The 15,551-nt window shown below is 38.4% G+C and overlaps 1 protein-coding gene and 1 long non-coding RNA gene across 4 annotated transcripts in view; one reads left to right on the plus strand and one right to left on the minus strand.

Moving 5' to 3' along the window:
• LOC309509977 overlaps nt 1-15,551 on the plus strand; it is a 961,882-nt gene that overhangs the window by 568,533 nt on the left and 377,798 nt on the right. The window lies entirely within an intron of this gene.
• dpp6a (dipeptidyl-peptidase 6a) overlaps nt 10,547-15,551 on the minus strand; it is a 447,069-nt gene continuing 442,064 nt past the window's right edge. For all 3 annotated transcript variants that reach the window (XM_082184974.1, XM_082184975.1, XM_082184973.1), the window contains one exon: nt 10,547-12,870. In XM_082184974.1, coding sequence (XP_082041100.1) covers nt 12,721-12,870 — 150 coding nt within the window. In that variant the 3' untranslated portion in view covers nt 10,547-12,720. The remainder of the gene's footprint in view (nt 12,871-15,551) is intronic.

Below are 15,551 nucleotides of genomic sequence, written 5' to 3' on the forward strand. Positions count from 1 at the left end.
GCCTACTATGAATATTAAAATACGCCGAACCATGTGTCCTGTATAATAGCTACATGAATGACCTTTGCAGCAAACAAACCCGTGTGGAAATGAGTTCGGTATTCAGTGAGGTATGATTAATTAAATGCGCTGACAGCTCATTGCACCTGCCATACAGATTACACTGAGTGGAGCGGGTGACCGGTCTAAGATGGCGGCCCCACGGCTCACCCGCGCCAGTAGGCAGTAGCGGTCGATAGGGCGTCTATCTATATGATGTCTATGGTTCAAATGGCTGATTCATTCAGAAAACAAGTGATTGTTCATTGAATCGTTAAAATGATTCATTCAAAACGCGGATTTCAGTAAAAAACAAATCTGTCTGTTGGACTACGGCTTCATTATGAAATTCTCGTCGGCGATATAAAGTGAAAATTGACAATATTGTGTCCAAAAAGTAACTCACAATGTTAACTTTATTGTTAATTTAACTGTTGTATAAAATAAATAGCACATTTGCAATTGTGCAAAGGAAAACGGCACTCTTGATCATGTGATATTCTAATATAACAACATAATATGATATAAATATAAGACAAAAACTCATTTGGGGACATCTATAACTGCACTGACACATCACGCAGTGAAAGCAAGCCTGAGAGACAAACGCGATGTCAGCTCACACTCGCAGTGCCTCGTACATAGTTGAAACAATTATTAAAATATCATCATAGTTCATATTAAGGAGAGAGTCTACTGATGCTCTAATGAGAGTTAGTCGACATGTAGTTGCAAAGTTACGTATAGTCGACAGAATGTTCAAAAGGGACCATCAAAATAAAGTGTTATCGTTACTTTAGTTGGTTTAGTTGACAAATCAGCCATTGAAAATAGAAATAGAAACTAAGCCATTACATCTTTATTAAAAGCCTATTCTGACCTCTGCGAGAGTGGTTAGATGAAGTGGACTGACGTCCAACATCTGGGTTCTGCTTCGCCCTCGTCCCGTGAGCCTGACCTGTGGACACAGAAACAGAAAACTCAGAAGACAGAGATGGTAAATATCCAGGACGATCCTGGCTCTGTGTCTGGGTCGGGTCTGGCAGCGGCAGAGGTGGACAGTAACAAAGTACATTTATTTGAGTACTGTACTTAAGTACACTTTTTGAGTATCTGTACTTTACTTGAGTACTATTTTTTCTGGAAACATTTTACTTTAACTTCACTACATTTGAAAGACAAGTATCATACTTTTTACTCCACTAACGTTACATTTCTGTAGAAAGTAGTTGGATTCTGACATCAATCTTCATTTTCAATGTCGGGTTTGGTCTTTTAAATGCTCATTTTGTCATTGTTTTGGAGCACACTAGCTTATAACAGTGGCTGACATATTCATCCTAAAAGCCAAAAATCTTTAAATAGGGCACTATTTGAGGGAACAGCCCGAAACTATTGTGGACGTTTTTGAGAGCACTTATTCAATCTCACATTCAATCCCACTACAGGAACTGTGTTCTAGAAATAAATGATATATTGATATGAGGGTGGGTAGGTAGGCAGGCATAGATTCAGAGGCATAAGGTACTGTAAGTATTACAAACAATAATAAAACAATGCATTGACATTTACTTTTTACTTTTGATACTTAAGTACTTTTAAAAACAAGTACTTCTGTACTTTTACTCAAGTAAAAATCAGTCTTTTCAACTTTTACTTGTAACTGAGTAATATTTGACCAGAAGTATCTGTAACTTACTTTGTCCATCTCTGGGCAGCGGATCCTGATCACGGTCATCAGAATCGGGCCTCCAAACCTCCCGACCAGCCGTCTGCCAGAAAGCAGCTCTCCTGGATCTGGAGTGCTCTAAGGATGGAATATTTCACATATCACATAACGTTAGTTTAATCATAATCAATAATCAATGTCTGTGGTCAATTACAGATTTTTACTTCAGTTAAGTTACTCAAATTCAATTCAAGTTTATTTCACATGCAATGAATCAAACAAATGGGATCAAATGGGATCAGTCAGTCATTGTACAACACACCATAAAAAATAACAGTAAAAATGAAAGCACTCACTTCCTCTTCCACCCATCATGCGATTACACGCCATCGCCAACCTGCAAGAAAATCAGAACAAAATACAAGACAAGACAATACAATAGAAATATCCTCAGAAATAGCGTTACTCCCCTGAAAAAAAATCAAACAAACTAACGTTACTTCCAAAATAAGAAAATAACTATCAAATAAAAGTATTATCAGAAATTATATGACGCTTTCAAAAAGTATATATCCTCCGATGTCCTTCAAGAATATAGGTCTCCTCTCAGCAATCCAGAAAAGCTTCAAAGTATCGAGTTTCGGCCAGAAAATTCTCCGCAAAAGTCAGTCTGTTAATTCGCCTCGTCTCTCAACCAACAGACAGCGGTCGATCGTTGAGCAGAGAGATACATGCAGATCGCAGAATTCATAAAACGCGTCGCCATAGCAACTAACATTCGAATCATAACATGCACGCACGCCCAGACAGCGACCGGTTCAGAATCAGAATCAGAATCAGAAAGAGCTTTATTGCCAAGTGTGCTTGCACCCACAAGGAATTTTTCTTGGTACTGAAGCTTCCAGTGCACATATACAAATACAAATACAACAAGAACATAGTAATACAAATTCTAAGAATAAAATATATAAAAAAATAAAATAAAATAAAATAGTATAAAAAGTAAAAAAAAGGGGTCACAGTTGGGTTTAGTCTGAATAAACATTTACAGATTATGAACATATTTACAGTATTTTGAGAAGTATGAATAATATAAATATAAATATAAATATCACCTGAGTTAGAGAATATTACACTAGACAGTGGGAGTCTAGTGCATGTTACAGATTATGAACATATTTACAGTATTTTGAGTAGTATGAATAATATAAATATAAATATCACCTGAGTTAAGAGAATATTGCACTAGACAGTGGGAGTATTGCACTTGCAGGCATATGCCTTGGGGGGCATGTTAAGTGTTCAGAAGGGAAATGGCCTGTGGAAAGAAACTGTTCCTGTGCCTGGATGTTCTTGTGGCCAGTGATCTGTGTCGCCGTCCTGACGGTAACAGTTCAAACAGGGGGTGTCCAGGGTGAGTGGAGTCTGTGATGATTTTACCTGCTCTCTTCCTCACTCTGGAAGAGTACAGGTCCTGGAGGGTTGGCAGGGGGGCACCAATAATCCTCTCTGCTGTCCGGACTGTCCGTTGTAGTCTCCTGATGTCCGATTTGGTAGCTGAACCAAACCAGACAGTGATGGAAGTGCTTAAAACAGACTCAATGACGGCTGAGTAGAACTGGATCAGCAGCTCCTGTGGCAGATTGAACTTCTTCAGCTGGCGAAGGAAGTACAGTCTCTGCTGGGCCTTTTTCACAATGGAGTCAATGTGATTTGCCCACTTCAGGTCCTGAGAGATGGTAGAGCCCAGGAACCTGAATGACTCCACTGCTTCCACAGTGCTGTTCATGATGGTGAGAGGGGGGAGTGCTGGGGATTTTCTCCTGAAATCCACAATCATCTCCACTGTTTTGAGCGTGTTCAGCTCAAGGTTGTTATAGCTGCACCAGACAGCCAGCTGTTCAACCCCCAGTCTGTAAGCAGACTCGTCACCATTTTGGATGAGACCGATGACGGTGGTGTCGTCTGCAAATTTCAGGAGCTTGACAGAGGGGTCTTTAGAAGTGCAGTCATTAGTGTACAGGGAGAAGAGCAGTGGGGAGAGAACGCACCCTTGGGGGGCGCCAGTGCTGATGGTGAGGGTCCTGGATGTGAGCTTCCCCAGTCTCACTCGCTGCTGCCGGTCTGTCAGGAAGCTGGAGATCCACTGACAGATTGAGGATGGCATGGAGAGCTGAGTCAGTTTGGCTGTGAGAAGATCAGGGATGATGGTATTGAAGGCCGAACTGAAGTCCACAAATAAGATCCGTGCATAAGTCCCAGGTCTGTCAAGATGTTGCAGGATATAGTGCAGTCCCATGTTGACTGCATCATCCACAGACCTGTTTGCTCTGTAAGCAAACTGAAAGGGATCCAGAAGGGGTCCAGTGATGTCCTTCAGATAGGCCAACACCAGTCTTTCAAACGACTTCATGACCACAGACGTGAGAGCGACAGGTCTGTAGTCATTAAGTCCAGTGATTTTAGGTTTTTTGGGAACCGGAATGATAGTGGAGCGTTTGAAGCAGCAGGGAACTTCACACTGCTCCAATGATCTGTTGAAGATCTGCGTGAAGACTGGGGCCAGTTGGTCAGCGCAGGCTTTTAGACAAGCAGATGAGATGCCGTCTGGGCCTGAAGCTTTCCTAGTCTTCTGTTTTTTGAAGACTCGGCTCACGTCCTCCACACAGACCTTAAGCTCAGGTTGGATGGCAGAAGGGGGGAGGAGAGGGGTTGCAGGAGGTGATGGTGGATGTGTGAAGTGCACATCAGAGCGGGTGTGAGGTGTGAGTCTGGGCTTCTCAAACCTGCAATAGAATGCATTGAGAGTGTCAGCCAGTTGTTGATTCTCCACAGATCGGGGGGATGGTGATTTGTAGTTGGTGATGTTCCTCAGGCCTCTCCAGACTGATGCCGGGTCGTTGGCTGAAAACTGGTTTTTCAGCTTTTCAGAGTAGCTTCTTTTAGCAACTCTGATCTCCTTTGTCAGTCTGTTTCTGGCCTGGTTATACAAGATTTTATCCCCACTTCTGTAAGCATCCTCTTTGGCATGACGAAGCTGTTTGAGTTTCCCAGTAAACCATGGTTTATCATTAGTGAATGATAAGAATGTCCTGGTAGGAATGCATGTATCCTCACAGAAACTGATATATGATGTTACAGTATCTGTGAGCTCATCCAGATCGGTGGCTGCAGCTTCAAAAACAGTCCAATCAGTGCAATCGAAGCAGGCCTGTAGATCCTGCTCTGCTTCGTTGGTCCATCTTTTTACAGTCCTTATTACAGGTTTAGCTGATTTCAGTTTCTGCCTGTAGGTCGGTATAAGATGAACCAAACAATGATCAGAGAGCCCCAAAGCTGCCCGTGGGACGGAGTGATACGCATTCTTTATCGTGGTGTAACAGTGGTCCAACAGTGGTCCGAACCAAGTGGTTCGAGTGTAAATATATAATATGCAGTCAGAATTCATAACCTACATAGCAACTAAAATTCGAACCACGCATGCACGCGCACCTCTGATTTATTAAATAATTGCAACCTTAATGTTGACGTTTTCTTTAATATGATTTTCATTCTTTCAGACCAGTTTTATTATTAAAACCCGTGGAAAATGCGCGCAAAAAGGCACAAGAGAGAATAAATCGGACATCATATAAATTAATAATTAAATTGGCCCCATATATATCAAGGCCAATCAGCTTTCAATATCACTAATACACCATCCAACCGGTTAGTAGTAGTGGTGAAGAAATCCAAATTATTTTTGAATTCTATATTAAAATTGTTCACAATTGCTACCCAGTTGAGTTAACTATAAACGTGCTAAATTTGCTCTGCAAGTGAACGTCGTCTTGTGGTGCCATCTTATATTTTTTAATAATATTTATTATCAATGTCAGTGGTCTGGTCACTTCAAATTGTTACGTTGGTTTCACTTTGTTTTGGTCCATTTAAAAAACAGCCTAAGCGAATGTTATATTTGTTTATTTTTCTGATTCATCACATTACAATAAAATCAACTGTATTTAGATGGGAAAATGATTCTCATCTGTTTCATTTCATTAGCCTCCAGACTTGCTTAAAAAAAAAAAAAACAGAACCATTAAAGCTATTTTTGTGACAGTAACGTCATATTATAATATTGAAAGTATTGATTTTAGAAATATATCTTAGTATGGTATACATAACATATTGTGCTTTTTATTTAGTTAAATTACAAACATTTCAAGTAGCCTACAATTCAACAAAAAAACTAAATGAATACAAGGCACTGTAAATACAATTCAAAATGTATAAACCAAAGAATAACAACAACAACTAAAGTATTAATGTACATAATAATAATAATAAAATAAATAATAAATAAATAATAAATACAGAAATTAAAGTTTATAATATCAGGGCAGTTATATGTATTTGAAAAGCTATAAAATTTGTATTGTTTTTATAAGCTTTTTGTTTTGTGATCTCGTGTTTAAAAGATATTCTAAGTATATTGTGAGATCAGTGTTATAAAAGGTAATATAGGAGGGTTTCTTTTGAGTTATTTTTGTCTTATGGATATAAAACTTCGCCAAAATAATTAAAAGATTAATGATATAATTTTGTTTTTCAGAAAAAGAATTCACAAATCTAATGACTAGGCCATTTTAAATATTAATATTACACATATTAATTCCATTGGCTGGTCCAGCAACCAATCGCATTGCATCTCGCGTGGGCCGAGGTTCCGTATCTGCTTTACTTTTCGAAATGGATGATCCCCATGGAGGGAGAACCTGGATTTGTAAAGTTGGGACGGTTGTTTTATTCTCAACGATATGAAAAGTGTTGCCACTCCCATTTATTGCACATGTTCCCCCGAAATTATATTGCACGACCCGTAAATATGCAGGCAAACGCGGTTGCCTACTATATCAGTCGAGCCAATAGTGCGGCAAGATACTGAAATAGGATTATTATTAACCAATCAAATGTAGCTTATTTAGAACAGCTGTCACACGTATGATTCAGCTTTCGGACACGAGCAGCAGCTGCGGCGGCAGCAAATTGACCATCGCCAAGGACATTATTTCTGTGATTGTAAGTATTCATTTAATTAGATTATGATATCTATATAAAATGTTTGTTTTGTACGCTGTGTTGTTAAGCGTCTCGTTAGTGTCGTTTTAACCCTTGTATGGTGTTCGGGTCTGTAGGACCCGGTTTCATTTTTTATCAAGAGAAAAATTATGCGATTAATTATTTTTTTCAAACTCAGACTCATTGGCCTTGGCTCATTTTCTGTGAAGAATATATATCTGAACACATTTTCAATGACCACACCACACACCCACACCCCCCCACACACAGGCTGTCCGACTAGACCCGGGGCTAATAAAAGTGTGGAAATTGTAGGTCCTGTGTACTTTTACTCTGTCCTCCTCCTGTCAGAGCATATTGTTATTGTGTGTGTGTGTGTGTGTGTGTGTGTGTGTGACGTGTGTGTTCTTGTATATGGTTTATGAGGACACAAATGTGTATAATGACATGGGTATTACAACGTAAACATGGTTTATGAGGACATATGTCCTCATAAACGATTTAGCACTTTGGGATTTGTTCGCAAATGAAAAGTGCATTATAAATACAATTTATTATTATGTGTCCTTCTAAACCAAACGGCTTAAAAAACATACTAAATCTGTGATTGGTAGGTTTAGGGGTAGGGTTAGTGAGTTCTGTGTTTCTTAAAGGTATACTCCACCGAAAAATGAAAATTCTGTCATCATATACTCACCCTCATGTTGTTTCAAACCTGTATGAATTTCTTTCTTCTGCTGAACAGAAAGGAAGATATCTAGAAGAATGTGAGTAACCAGACAGTTTTAGATACCATTGACTTCCATAGTAGGAAAAAAATATACTATGGAAGTCAATGGTATCTAAAACTGTCTGGTTACTGACATTCTTCTAGATATCTTCCTTTCTGTTCAGCAAAAGAAAGAAATTCATACAGGTTTGAAACAACATGAGGGTGAGTATATGATGACAGAATTTTCATTTTTCGGTGGAGTATCCCTTTAAAGGGTCAGTAAGAAGCCAATATTCTAACTGGAGAGATAACTGTACGTTCACACCGCCGCCGACTTGAGCTGCAAAGAAGCTCTGGCCGCCCTGTCAAGGACGCTTGTCAAAAAGTACGGGGAAGCTTGTTGACGCTTTGGCCGCTCTGAAGTCTGTGTCACACCATGAAATTTTATAACGACAGCATTTTTATAACCGTTTTGGTCACATTTGGTCGGGAAAAAATAATAATTAGCTATTATTATTATCATTAATAGTGAGTGCGCGGCCGGGGCTCTCTCTCTCTCTCTGCTCGTTCTTATATGCCCTGTCAAGCGCGCCCTGTTAAACTGACAGGACTTAAAAACACATGCAAATGATAAACTTTCACTCTATGGTTAAACTGTGCAATTAATCCGATGATAAGAAACCCAGCAACGGCGATGATCAACTTCTCCTCCATTTTCTCGGAACTAATGTTTTGGTAGGAACGAAAGTTTACATCGTATGTTTCTCCGGAATCAGCCAGCGCGAAGGACGTCTATATTCTGATTGGTTTCTGGCGTTTTGCCACTGCTTGCCGCTGAACCGCGTCATAGCTCATTACCATAAAGTTGAGCTACTTTCAACTTTCTGATTGACGCTCAAAACGCCCAAAACGCGACGCCAATGGATTTTCCGCTCCTTGCAGCTGAGAGAAGAGAGAAGCCAGCTTCCATTGAAAATGAATGACTTCCGGTAACTTTGGAAGCTCAAGTCGGCGGCGGTGTGAACGTACAGTAAGAGCTCAAGTTAGAACTGCATGTAATAGAAACAAAATTATAAGTATAACTATCAAACATAGTATTTTGGTTATTTAACTTTAAAATATATATTTTATTGGATATATTTTTAAGATGGAAAAATGCGGTTTTACAGATACTAGACACGTGACTTTCAAATGAAAGATTGGTATCAAAGAGCACACCCAGGTTCCTCACCGGCGACGAAGACTTAACAGAGCAGCCATCAAGTGTTAGACAGTATTCTAGATTATTACGTGTGGGAGTATTTTGTCCAATAATAAGAGTCTCTGTTTTTTCAGAATTTAGAAGTAGGAAATTACTAGTCATCCAATTTGTTTATATCAGCTATGCATTCCGTTAGTTTTGTGAATTGGTAAGTTTCGTTAGGTTTTGAAGAAATATACAGCTGAGTATCGTCAGCATAACAGTGAAAACTAATTCCGTGTTTCCTAATGATATCTCCTAAGGGTAGCATGTACAGAGTGAACAGCAACGGTCCTAGTACTGAGCCTTGTGGTACGCCATACTGAACTTGTGATCGATGAGACATCTCTTCATTTACTGCTACAAACTGATAACGGACAGATAAGTATGATTTAAACCATGCTAGTGCAATTCCCCTAATGCCAACATAGTTTTCTAGTCTATTTAAAAGAATGTTATGGTCGATAGTGTCAAATGCAGCACTAAGATCGAGTAACACTAATAGAGAGATACAACCACGATCGGATCATAGGAGCAAATCATTTGTGACTCTAATGAGAGCTGTCTCGGTACTATGGTACGGTCTAAATCCTGACTGGAAATCCTCGCAGATATAATTTCTTTCAAGAAAGGAACATAGTTGTGAGGATACTGTTTTTTCTAATATCTTTGACAGAAAAGGCAGATTCGAGATCGGCCTGTAATTGACTAATTCTGTAGGATCAAGTTGCGTTTTTTTAACAAGCGGTTTAATCATAGCCAGCTTAAAAGTTTTTGGTACGTATCCTAATGACAAAGATGAACTGATGATATTAAGAAGAGGATCTGTGACCTCTGGAAACATCTCTTTCAGTAGCTTAGTCGGAATAGGGTCTAACATACATGTTGTCGATTTAGATGATTTAACGAGTTTAGTAAATTCTTCCTCTCCTATAGCAATAAATGAATAAAATTTTTCCTCAGGGAGACTACAATGCACTGCCTGATGTGACATTGTAGTAGACGGTTGCATAGTTATAATTTTGTCCATGATATTATAAATCTTAGTCATTACTGCGGTGTTGCTTGGAAACATCTGGGTTTGAAGCTTTCTTTTTCGTTAGTTTAGCCACTGTTTCAAATAAATACCAAGGATTATGTTTATTTTCTTCTAATAGGTTTGAAAAATAAGCAGATCTAGCATCTTTTAACGCCTCTCTGTAAGTAATCGAGCTCTCCTTCCATGAAATGCGAAATACCTCTAGTTTTGTTTTCTTCCAGTTGCGCTCCATTTTTCTGGCTGCTCTCTTAAGTGTGCGCGTTGTACCACGGCGTTTGACTATTTTCTTTAATCTTCTTTAAGCGCAACGGAGCAACTATTTGTTTATATTTACAAAATACAATTACGTTGTTCAGTGAAAACGTTGGACAACTTTTCTTTGTACTTTTGTCAGTTAAAAAAAGGTTCAAGAGAATGAACAAATCACAGATTGTGAATTTTATTGCATTTTGGCCGCAAAATGTCCCAACTTTTCTGGAAATGGGGTTGTATGTATATTATAGATTGTATATAGTTTTATTTGTGTGAACTAACCCTTTAACATCAAATTGAATAAGCTGACAGATCCAGTGATAAAGGTGTTTATTATGCAACACTGAATTGATCACAGGCAAAAATGTAGATCTGCTGATTGAGTTTTATTTAAACCGTTTATGACATTTCTGAGATAAAAAACAAAACAACACACCTTCCAAGACATTTATTTACATAACCTTAGTGTTCGCTGTCTTAAGGTCATGCGTGTAAATGCACTCGTTCACTTAATTCACAAGAAAGCAGGACATCAACATTGAAGGCTTTCAGTTTATTTTGGTTACTTACATACAGTATTCATCCTCTTTTCTCCAAGTGAGGAAAACAAATCATAACAAAGGTGATGATAAAATAGTTTGTATTTCTGAGAGGTGCCACAATATGACTGTTCTTGCTGAGTCAGTAAACAGCAATCCCATCAAACTCTTGGTCCCATTTGATTTTTTTCATTGCACATTTCAGTTCATAGAAACCGTGACCTCCGCCGTTCTGCTCGACACAGGAGAACAAAATACCTTCAAATGCTTTATGTACAAGAAACACTCAGATATTCAGAGACTTAAATGATATTTGAGTAACATTTATACATCAAGCAGACAAGACCGAGATCTCACTCACAAAACTACCGGAAATGAAATGCAAGTTTGAACATTCAAGCCGTCAAAAATACTATGCAGATATTTGACCATTTTTAAAAAATAGCTTTTGAGTTGCAAATGGTTTTTCGACATGCACTGTGAATGCATCAATATTAAACATGAACATTTCATCCACACAAAATAAAATTCATCCTCAAGATGATTAAATGCTTTAACAGGAAACAAGGTTACAACCAATAACTGTTCAGATACAGTACTGTGCAAAACATATAAACATACCATACGTGAATTAAATAATATAAATGCCAACTGGAATGAGTTGGCCACTGCTGTAATGTGAAACATTTGCACAATACTGTATTTAATGAGTTGAAGGGACAGATATTGTCATCATTTACTCAACCCTTATTGCAAACCTGTATGACCTGCTCCATGAAACACTGAAGGCTTGTTTCCATTCAACTCCATGCATTGATGTTCATGGTATTGAAAGAATAGCATGAGCATTCTGCTAAACATCTCTGTTCTACCGAAGACAGAAAGTCATACAGGTTTGGAACAGCACGAGGGTCGAGTCAATGTCAGAATTGTCATTATCCCTTTAACACAAAAGTGTTTCCTACCCTACTTAATATACTTTTTATGTACAGATTTGTTTTGGCCATGAATCAGCAAATGTTCTACAAAGTGTCTGTAAACCCTCAGAGGGGCTTTAGTTTAATACTGAGGTAATGTTGAAATCATACATTTTAATTTCATGCTCCATTACTCGATTCTTAAAGTGGATGGAAAACCGCTATTAGCAGGATGCGAGCGAGTTCGTATTGTTGATGGTAAAACAACATCGGCTCACACATGCGCAAGTAAAAATAACAGTGTTATCGGGATGCTATTAAAGTCAATAATAGATTTTGTGATGGCCACGTAATGCGAGCGTTTTAGATACAGGATTTTAGTTAATCAAACGTAAGCCTTGAATGACTGGTGATATTCACAAGGAGGCTCGAACAGGATCGTTCGCTCCCGTAATAAGGCACAGTGACTAAATCAACATAGAGTGCTTTCTCCAGCACTGACAGACCATCACTTCAAGGAAACACACGCTGAGAAGTGGGATCAACAGTCTTGTACAACTGTCATGGTCTGTGAGAATAATGAGAATCGTTTTCGCTCCCCTTCTGCAATGAATAAACACCATCTAAAAATACACACTTGAGGCTACAAGATTTCCAAGACTCGGACGCGCTTGAAACACTGAAAACAAGTTTTATCGATATCCAAGTGAATGTTTTTCATGTGCGACTTTACATTGCAACACCAGACATGAGCACAATTGGACATGAGAAGACCTTTTGAACCACAAATGACACGTTCTCCCGACAACAACACCCCTTTTGCCCAAAACACCAAATATCTATTTGAATCAAACACCGAATGACCCTCCTCAGTCTTGCTGTTTCAACTCCTGCGAGTCCCACAGCTCTCTGGGATTCAAAGGCCAAACGTGCTTGGCGGTCAGTTCATATCGCAGCATCTCATCCGTCAACCTGATGGACAGACCAGAGACTCCTAACACCTTCAGAAGCTCATAACTGGCCTGCTGGGGAGAGCGAGACGATGTGGCGCCAGCCAGATGCCACGGTCGAGGGTTGATGACAGTGAGGAGCACCTGAAGGGGAGCGGAGGCAGGAACACGAGGCAGGGCAGTCTCAGAGTCAGCATGCTACACTGGGAGGGAACTGAAAACTGGTGGCTTCAAATCTATGGGTTGCATATTATGTGGCAAAAGGAGCTGGCTTTGTGCTTGGACATCATGGAACAGGTGGACTAACCCTCCTCTTCGCTTTCCTCCTCCAGCGCCTCCTCAAACACTTGATCCGGGAGCCGGAAGCACTCCTCGAAGAAGTTGACCAGCGACTGGCTGAGGTGCTGCCGCGTTCCCTCGTTGTGAATGAAGTGTCCTTCGTCTGGGTAGATCTAGCAAAGGACACAACGACAAAGGTATGAGCTCAATATTACAGCTCTGAATACGGCTTTCACGCTTGGTGTGAGCACAAGTCAGTTTGACATCAGAGCTTGGTGAATGCAATAATACACATTAGGAAAAAAAACACATTTATTTTCATATTCAGGTCTTGGAAATGTTTTTCGACCTTGCCTTTATGTTTTATTGTTGTTACTTTTTAACCCTGTAAAGCCTGCCATATGACATAATAGTCAGAAAACCCTTTTTTTTTTTCAATGGAATAGTTTATTAAACCTTTAAATAAAATCCATCAGGCTTTTATGGCTCATACAGTATGATCTAGTGAGAATATCAAGCTCATACTCGATGACGAAAAAACACTTTTATTTAGAAGGCCAAACTGAGCAAAAACATGCAATTTGGTGCAGTTGCTGATATATTCAGTATATGATAAAAAAGTAAGTTGAAATCCTGATAGCTTATAATCTAAATCAATGAGATTTAACCCTCTGGTGGTCTTCTGTAATTTTTTACCGGAAAAATTTATGTTTTTTTATTGTTGTTTTTTACTTCATTGGAATGGTACAAAACTTGGTAAAGGTTTTGGCACTTGCAATGTGAACACAAAAAAATCATGGACATGATTCGAAAAGGTTAAATGGTCCGGTAAAAAATTGTCACACTTGTGCTTGTGTCAAAGTCCAAAACAAACGTAACTGATGTTCCTGAACTTATTGTGAACATTTTATTGCATGTTATAAAAAAAATAGTTTTGTCTATTTTGACCACATTGGAAAAAAATGGGAGACAAATTTTATCTAATGAAAACTTTTGGTACTACAGCCAAACAAAATCTTACTGAAAGCTAATTTTGTGAGATATCAAGCTCAACTTTGGAACACAACTTTTTTAGATTTATGGCTTTGATTTTCTTGCAGTATTAGAGTAAAACGTGATTTTGAAAATATATATTTCATATACAAATTGAAAATAGTATTTTTGTGCATTTTTCATAACAATACACGTAACATTCTTCTTTCAAGTTTCAAGTTCACTTTTTAAAACTTTTTTCACTTCAGCAATAATCTGCCAAGTGTCGTCTTTAAAAAGTGATCAAACTTAAGTCTGTGCTCTAAAGCACTGAAGATTTACGACAGTTTAAGTTGGAAATAAAATGTTCAGGTCTATGCTCAAAAAGTGAATAAATGAATTATAAATACAGCGTAAATATAATTTAGTATAAAACAAATCCCCGAAAAATACAAAATATAAAAAAAAACACTATCAAACTAAAATATAGTATTCATTTCATTGACATAAAAAAATAATAATACTTTTATTTTTTTTGACCGACTCTCGAAAAGACATCCTGAACCATGGGTTTGAACCAAACAATCCAACCAAGTGTGAAAGCAACTGAGCAAAGTCCAAAAACGTCCACTGCGATGATTGTGTGTGTGTGTGGCGGCCCTGACTCTACCTAATAGATCATAAATTGAGAAGAACAGCTTGACACAGTGACGACCACAAATGTTCTGATGAATATCTGCCCTAATTAATTCCACAGTCAATCACCAGCCAGCAATTAATAGCAAATCTATTAGGGAGCAGAAAGCAAAGAGGAAATCTCCTAGTGTGGGAATATAATGGGATTATTCAGCATGTTAGCGCGCGGCTCATGAGAGTGGCCTGTATAATCTGTTTAAATGAGCTGCATGCATCGAGCGCGTCTAATCCTTCTGCTGGCAGCAGTGCTGGATGATCACAGGGCTCAGTGTCCAGTCACCACACAACTCACACACCTTTGGTGAACATCGCCACAGATGATGCAGAGTGGACAAGTGAAAACCTCATTCATTTACCAGAAAAATGGATTTTTTAAAATAGTGTATACATTTTTTATGACAGTCCTGTCATCGGCTATGAGGATGTTATGTGATGATAACCTTCTGAACAAACTTCACAAGCATGTATTCAAATTCATTGTAGAATGCAGAATTTCCAGTGAAGAACTACAATACCCATAATCTTGATGAGAAATCCACCAATTACAGAAGTTGCTGAGCCACAAATTCCCATAAATCACTGTGAATGATTTGATTTGATTGACTGACTGACGATTTGTAAGTATATATATATATTTTTTTTTTTTATATATACTTCTGTAATTCACAGTGCTTTATCGGATGACAACCTTGTCTTTTCATATACTTTTTTCTTTTTTTTGTGGCTTTTCCTCTCAGAGCTGGTTGTTTTGGTTAATTTAAAATACAGCTAGAAGCACATTGGTAACTCTTTACAATACAGGTCTCAATTTATTAACATTAGTTAATGCATTAGCTAGAGTTGCTTCATTAATCGTTAAAAGATTGCGATCTCGATTCAAACACCCACGCAATCCCATTCCTAAACGACAACGATTCGCCATTGTCTATTAAACCTTAGAGAGAGCAGAAGTCAAGAATGAAAACGATTCACAAAAATGTCTTTCAGCCACACAGTATCGTTATTTCTGTGTTACAAATATTCATATTATCACAGAAGAACTGGGAGTTATTAGTTCGGACATAAACAGTGATGTCTACGGAAGCGATCAAAATACAGTAAATCACATTTAGAAAGTAACATGGCGCTTCAAATAATGACTGTATGGATTACATCGTTACACCAGTAAGTGGTGAGAAGTGATTGT

Source organism: Leuciscus leuciscus (assembly GCF_965113295.1).
Source record: "Leuciscus leuciscus genome assembly, chromosome: 11".
NCBI lineage: Eukaryota > Metazoa > Chordata > Actinopteri > Cypriniformes > Leuciscidae > Leuciscus > Leuciscus leuciscus.